At 37.9% G+C, this 7575-nt stretch overlaps 1 protein-coding gene across 1 annotated transcript; it reads right to left on the bottom strand.

Moving 5' to 3' along the window:
• Positions 1-578: 578 nt before the first annotated feature.
• LOC113773375 (probable 1-deoxy-D-xylulose-5-phosphate synthase 2, chloroplastic) lies at positions 579-6763 on the bottom strand. The gene is made up of 10 exons (XM_027318006.1): positions 6508-6763; positions 6204-6383; positions 5185-5349; positions 4896-5046; positions 2875-3146; positions 2503-2776; positions 2091-2398; positions 1725-2006; positions 1333-1617; positions 579-1190 (listed from the first exon to the last, which is right to left on the bottom strand). Exons 1-10 carry the CDS (start codon positions 6628-6630, stop codon positions 1038-1040), a joined length of 2193 nt encoding a protein of 730 aa, XP_027173807.1. The 5' UTR covers positions 6631-6763; the 3' UTR covers positions 579-1037.
• Positions 6764-7575: the final 812 nt, after the last annotated feature.

Here is a 7575-nt window from a genome sequence, read left to right as displayed (position 1 = left end):
TATTTGGGGCAGTATTTTTTTTTTTAAAAAAAAAAAGATATGATATACATGATATAAAAAAAAATTAAAAAAAATAAAAAAGATATATTGAAAGATGTGTTTTATGACGTAAATAAATAATTTTTTAACAAATAATTCTATCCAAACGCACTCATTGTGTTGGTGTGTTGGATTCTCAAGCGAAGCAGGTTTTTCAACTCGGCATGGAAAATTTGGGAGCTTTACAGTCTGCAATGCACTAATGCACCCTATCTAATTTGGAAAAACAAAGTTAAAAAAGAATGTTGGTCTTTTACTAAAATGATTATCATATGGAAACGTGCAGTAGCCATTGCTTGTGTGACACTTTGCACCCCCAATATTGTGTTCCTATTGGACGTCATAGTTCTAATTTCACCTTTTTCACCGCCATATCCTCAGAATTGGACGACAATGTTGCACTTGATGTAGCTACCTCGTACTCGGGAGGTGCAACGTTCCCATCCAAAACACAAGACAATTCTGATTTGTCCCCAATCAGAGTTCAGTTCAAGCGTGGAGTGTGACGACTGCAAGGATTTGAGTGTCTAACAATGGAATTATTCATCGAATTAACTTAACAAGCTTTTTGTCTGTGGTGATGTACAAATGACATGACTTGGGGAACTATGATTTCAGAATTTAGACGCATTTTGAAGCATCATGATGATGATGATGATTTTTTTTTTTTTTTGTTACACTTTCTTGTGAAACTAAAAGCTTCATCTACATTCAAACTATGTACCAAGCTTTAAAGAAGCCACGGAGGGAAGACAATATGCTACTTTCATGCAATCTGATTTCGACTGTATATTATTTCTCGAAATGCAAGCACTTTACAGCATCCATTTGATAGGTACAGGAGAAGTTCGATCGTTCTCTCTTGTCATCACATGCATCCGCTATTCCCATCAATTTCTTTATTTACAGCACACGAGAATTGAAGAAATGGCGACAAATTGTAAATCAGATTTGGCCTCTCGTCTGAAATCAGCCATGTCATGCGCACATTTATCCGATTATATGTCGATGAGGTGCAGGCTCTCCTTGTGCTCACCAATTAGAGATAGAACAGTGGCTGCAATGTGCTTTGGGGTGAGCCCGGCTTCTTCAATCTGGTCAGCTGGAGCCCCGTGGTCGATATATCTGTCAGGAAGCATCATAGCCCTCCACTAAAATAAGAAGAAATGAGTCAAGAAATCTATTTTAGATCATAACTAGGATTATTGGATCAAAATCAATCAGTGCACTGGGATTGGGAGAAGGAAACATTGGTGGTAAATGCCTGAATGGTAATGTGTAATGAAACAGTACCTTTAGATTTCCATCTAGTAAACCGTTCAAGCCCAAAAAGTGTGAGACGTGAGATCCAAATCCTCCAATAGATCCTTCTTCAACAGTGAGGAGGACTTCATGCTCCTGAACAAGTTCTCGGATCAATTTTCCATCCAGAGGCTTGCAGAATCGCGCATCAGCAACAGTGGCTGATACTCCAACGGCTTGAAGAACCTGAGCAGCAGCTAAACAGTTTTGCACCATCGTTCCATAACCCAAAATGGCTACCCTGGTTCCTTCCCTCAATATCCTTCCCTTGCCAATCTGATTTTGAAATTTGTTTTAGCATTGGATTCAAAAATAAATGCATGTGTGTATATATATGACAAACGAAAAAGGGGTTCTCAGAAGTTTCAGATATTGCAAACTACCTCCAGTGGAGTTCCTTTGTTATTGGGCGGAAGTACCGCACCAATGCCATTTCCTCTTGGGTACCTAAAGCAACTAGGCCTGTCATCAATAACTGCAGCAGTTGCAATCATGTGCATTAGTTCAGCCTCATCCGCTGGTGCCATGACAACCATATTAGGCAGACAAGCCATATAAGTGGTGTCAAATGCCCCACAATGTGTCGGACCGTCTGCGCCTACAAGTCCAGCTCTATCCATAGCAAACCTCACAGGAAGTTTTTGAAGGTCTACATCGTGAACCACCTGCACAATCTCCAGTGTTAGAATTTCTATTGAATGTGCACATTTTCCATTTTAGCAACTAGTAATGAGGTTAGGCCATTTTACCTGATCGTAACCCCTCTGCAGGAAAGATGAGTAGATAGCACAAAAGGGCTTGAGCCCTTCTGTAGCTAAACCAGCAGCAAAAGTAACAGCATGCTGCTCTGCGATCCCAACATCAAAACATCGTTCAGGAAAGCGTTTCTGGAATATATTGAGACCGGTACCACCTCCCATGGCAGCATGAATAGCTACTATCTTTTCATCTTGCTCAGCTTCTGCTACCAGAGACTCTGCAAAGTATGTAGTATATGCCTTTGTCTTTGAACTTGACTTGAATTGTTTTCCAGTTTGAGGATCAAATTTCACAACTCCTGCAGGAAAACCACAGAAGGGGGGGAAAAGAAAAGGAGGAACTGATTAGCCCTATGCTTTTTAAGCAATTTTTCCAAATTATGAAACAAAATGTGCATATTACCATGCATTTTATCTGCAGCTACTTCTGCAGGAGTGTATCCTTTTCCTTTTTCTGTAATGATGTGAATAAGGACCGGTCCTGGTGCAGGCATAGACTTCACCTTCTTGAAAATGTGCACAAGGTCCTCCATATTGTGGCCATCGACTGGACCGATGTAATATAGTCCCAATTCTTCAAATAGAGGAGCCCCTGAGCCACTAACCATTCCCCTAACGGCACTATCGACTTTGGCTGCAAGTTCATGAGTTTTGCCGCCTAGTTGCTTTGTCACCCCCTATAAATGATCACAATTCAATGAATAAATTCTTTTTTTTTTCTTTTTGTGCCATTCAAGAGCAGCGAGGTTGAGGAAATTGATTAATTACTACTTACTTTTGCTGCTTCGCGAAGTTGGCGAAATTTTCTGCTTGATTGCAGCTTTGTTAAGGCCTTGCTCAAAGCTCCAACAGGAGGGGCAGGACCATCAAGAGTGGCTGTGGGGAGGGAGACTTGTTTGTTGTCGTTCAAGATTATAATGAGATTCGAATCAAGAAAGCCTGCATTGTTCATTGCTTCGTATGCCTGTCCTGCTGTCATGGCTCCATCTCCAATCACTGATATTACATGATTGTCCTTCCCAACCAGATCTCTTCCAACGGCCATTCCTGCATATAATTCAACAGCAATTTTAGACAAGACTTGTAATCAATCGATTTTGCCGGAAGTCAAAAGCGCTGACAAGCTTGGCCTTGGGCCTAAAAGTAGCAGAGCCCAACTGCTCAGGTTCCCCTTGGTGTGTAGTGACCCATTCATTGTCTGGCAAGTGGGCCAGCAGTCTAGATCATTTGAGAATGTTAATTGCACCCTACTTTTTATTAATTGTGCGTTCATTGTCGCTTTTATCACTGCAATAATAATTGTAAGGACGTTTCTAGTGATATACAAATCTTCGCAAAACTTTTGCCCGTGCCAAGTTTTGATAAGTTAGGAGGGACCACAAGACTCACAGTCACAGGTCCGAAATGGGACAGTGAAAGGTCCATATTTGACAATTAAATGACAGTAATGCGTTTAGGAAAGATAGATACAGTTCCTATTTCTTCTATCATGCGCCCTAAAAGTTCAGGACAAAAAGGTAGGACCGGCTACTTTAGATGTCCAAAATATTAAAATTTCAATGCAAAAGGCATATTAAGAGATAGAAATAATAAGAGTTTATTATGGGCATACCCTCTTTTTTTTCTTTTTTATTTTTTGGTGTACTTTGTGCTTTTAAGGCACATACTAGAAAAAGTCTTTCTAAGTTAATGGCTAGTCATTTCTTCTATGTACGAGTCTTCAATGACACGTATTTATTAATCACCTATCAACAAGAGACAATTAACAGATAGACTAAGTATAAATTTCTCTTACAGATCCTTGTATTCAAACTTCTTTTTTTTTTTGTCAAACGGTAACATCTATTCTATTCTGCTTCTACCTTACTCTTATTCTAGCCTATGCTAAGGGCAGGGGAGTTTCAACTGAATCAATTGGGGAACCAACGAGGAACTATTATCGGACCAGATTGGTGCATTATTCATCAGTATAGATTTTGAGAAATTACATATAGTGACACAGTAATGAAAGACAAGATTTGAATCTTGACCTCACGCCCACCAAAATTTAAAAGTCTATAATGGTGGCCAATGTGGAATGGTCCGTTGGCTTGTATCTAAACTTTTCCGGTTTAGCCAACCTTGTATGCAACTCAACTAAATTTAATAATGCTTGGGTTTGTTATATACACAAAAATCTATCTATGTCTGTACATAGATCCTGTGATCTAGAGTATGTCAAGCACGCTGAGGCAGACATTTACCAGGCTGCAGCGTACAATTCGCCCCATCTCTCGGGCCCCGTCCCATGTGGAAGAGCCATTTGATCAAACTCCACATGTTGGAGATTCTTTCACTAACATATTATTAGTTTCAAGTTTTACTCTAAACCGAAGGCCATCAGTGTGGACCGCCATTTCACTCACAGTCACCAATATTATTATCTTTAGCTTTACCGTTGCGTTAATTGTACAAAGATAAATAATTTTTACGGCTACTTAAAGCTTATGTAAAAGTGTTTTATGGTGTTTTACTGTTATAAAATTGAGGAAAGTTTTCTTTTTGGTTAGCATGATTTGAAAAAAATAAATATATATAAATATTATTTAACTTGCATTATAATCACATTTTTATCTACGTGTTATTTGAAATAAATTTTTCTACATAATCTCCTAGCCAAAACTGACAAGTCTATTCCTTATCAACAGGTCTAGTCTATTCCTTAGATACGTTCTTGGGAAGATAAAAAAGTTCAGTATCTACTAAAGACGGAAGGAAAAATGGACCCTTTTTTTTTTCCCCTTTTTTGGGTTTTACCTAAGCCAGCTGAAATACTTGTTGAACTATGGCCAGCCCCAAATGCATCATGCGCGCTTTCATCCCTTTTGGGAAATCCGGCAAGTCCGAAGGTCTGTCGAATTGTATGCATTCTTGACCTCCTACCCGTCAAGATTTTGTGTGGGTATGTCTGCAAAATCACCCCCAAAAAAAAAAAAAATTTCCCACTCAGATTTCAATCATATATCTGCTGTAATGAAATATTTAAAATTTGCGTAAAAAATTTAAAAGAAAAAATTGATTATACTGAATAATGTAATATAATGACCTGGTGACCGACGTCCCAGATGATTTTGTCGTCAGGAGTGTTGAATACATGGTGAAGTGCAACAGTAAGTTCTGCAACACCCAGGCTTGCACTAAGATGGCCGCCAATCTTGGACACCGTATACACGATCTCTTCCCGGAGTTCATCAGCTAATTTTTCAAGCTCCTACGCGTATAGATAATCATAAAAACAAAAATTAATTGCGGGGGTTATTCTTAGAGAACAAAAATTAACGTACTTAAAAGTTGAAAATTCCACTGCGGCATGTGGAATCAGAAAATAGGGAAAAACGTGATTTATGTGATATCGAATCCAAAAAAAATAGAGAGAGAGAGAGACATTAATTGTGGGCTATCTTCAAGACGTGATTTACGTGTTGTACTATCATATTTTGCTTTCGGAATCTTTTGTGTTTTCTCTTAAAATCATGATTTGGACTCTTCTCCTGGACCAATTATTTTTCTGAGAATTTGGCGAAGTGGTAGTAAGCGTGAAAGTTGATATAATATCTGAAGCAATATTATTACTATTTAGTACTTTAATTTTTCTTAAGTTGCGAATCATCATATATAATACAGTACACACAAAAAAAAGGGTAAAATACACTTTATTTACACCCCTGTGGTATAGCATTTTTCACATAACTCCCCATAATTTCAAAAGCTATACATAAGGGGTTATATGGTAAAATATAATATCATACGGGTAAAATATAAGGGGTTATATAGTAAAATATAAAACTATACGGGGTTAGAGTGTCATACATATTATGTTTATATATTTTGGTGACTTTAGCCATTTTAACTTTTAAACAAGGGTAATTTCGATATCTTCTTCATGGGTTCCATTATAAATGATCATTTCCGTCATTTTGACACTTTAATCCAAATTATGAGGGGGTTATATATAGCTTTTGAAACTATAGGGAGGTTGGTGAAAAATTAAGAAACCATAGGGGGCTAAAGTGTATTTTATCCCAAAAAGGCAAAAAAAGGTTTAACAACCATCGCCAAACTCACCTCAACTGAAAGATTCTTCATGTGAACGGGGTAATTAATGGTATCCAGAATTGGAGTCTTAGGCTTCGCCCCAGAGAAATTGAGGATTCTCTTCTGCTGTCCATCCTGCCTTGTCTTCACTAGGACATCGCTTTCATCACTAGCTTCATTTTCCTGGTGAACAGCTACAACCCCAGAGAACTGCAAAATGGAAGTGCCAAGATTTACTTAAGCTATCAAGCACACTGTACACTATATAACACTCGTACATTTGTGCGTGCGCGCTCGCGTGCGTGCGAGGGAGGGAGGAAGGAAGGAAGGGTACCTTTCGCTTGTTGCTGGGAATACAAGGAATGGTGGAAGGTAAGAGGCTTGAAGAAGAAAGACCATCTTGAGGATAGAGCAACGGGAGGAAATTGGCCCTTGGGAGAACACCATATGACGCCATTTCTCAGTGTGTATTGTGTGTGTAAATCTCTCTCTCTCTCTGAGGCTACCAGTTGGTTGCTGATCAAACTGGAGTTTGAGAGAAGAGCGAACGATGGTTCTCTAGGAAAGCTGAAAATTGAGCTTCTACTTGAGTATTACGAAGGAGGGGATTTTATAGGAGAAATGGCCCCAAAATACAAACGTGTCGGGTGCATGCATCGTTGAAACTTCTTTGTTTCCATACCACATTTGAGTTGTTTAGAAAGTCTTTCTTTTTCTTTTTTAATTTATGTTTTGACAAGCATGGAGAGTGACTAATGCCTACCGTTAATCTTCCTCAATGGAAAGTTTTCAACAAAATGGTAAAAGTTTCTCCTTTCACGTAACGGGAAAAAGGAAAAAGAAAAAAGAAAATTTCCTACCTACCGCCTTCCTGTTTTAATCATATTTTTACCTTATATACATTAAATCGCTGCTTGTGTGTCCATTTGACTGCTATTCTCTAAGATTTTTATAAACAAATTTACTATAACAATTTAATTTATATGTGATTAAAATATGAGTTTACGGAAAATATAAAAATTTTGGGAAAACAATGGCAATCCAAACAAAGCATAGTCAAAATGCCATCCTTGTCACCTTTCTACTTGGGAACAATAATAGATTTTCTTTTAGAGAGAAAATTTAAAAGATTTATAAGTCGGGAAGTGAACTTGTAGATTTTAAGTACACATAATCCTTGCTCATCTTTTCTCTCAAACTCCCGAAACCAAAAATAAATAGAAAAAAAAAAAAGAGAGGAAGAAGAAGGAGCTGTCACTTTTTGATGTATTATATATAAGATAAAAAGGTAATTGAAAAATATGTTGATGATACAAGTAAATTAACGTGTGTAAATAATATGTAGTCCAAACATGTTTAGCTGTCACCTCACTTTTCTATCTCCCCTTTTTTTTTCTCTTTA

This window comes from Coffea eugenioides, chromosome 6 (genome assembly GCF_003713205.1).
Source record: "Coffea eugenioides isolate CCC68of chromosome 6, Ceug_1.0, whole genome shotgun sequence".
NCBI lineage: Eukaryota > Viridiplantae > Streptophyta > Magnoliopsida > Gentianales > Rubiaceae > Coffea > Coffea eugenioides.
The sequence above is the reverse complement of the archived record's forward strand: the minus strand, read 5'-3'. Positions and strand labels throughout refer to the sequence as shown.

Coding starts and splice junctions, on each gene's coding strand:
- LOC113773375 (XM_027318006.1), bottom strand. CDS start 6,630: ATGGCGTCATATGGTGTTCTCCCAAGGGCCAATTTCCTCCCGTTGCTC. Junction 3,147..4,895: donor AAGTATTTCAGCTGGCTTAG/GTAAAACCCAAA, acceptor AATTATATGCAG/GAATGGCCGTTGGAAGAGAT. Junction 2,007..2,090: donor TGCAGAGGGGTTACGATCAG/GTAAAATGGCCT, acceptor GAGATTGTGCAG/GTGGTTCACGATGTAGACCT.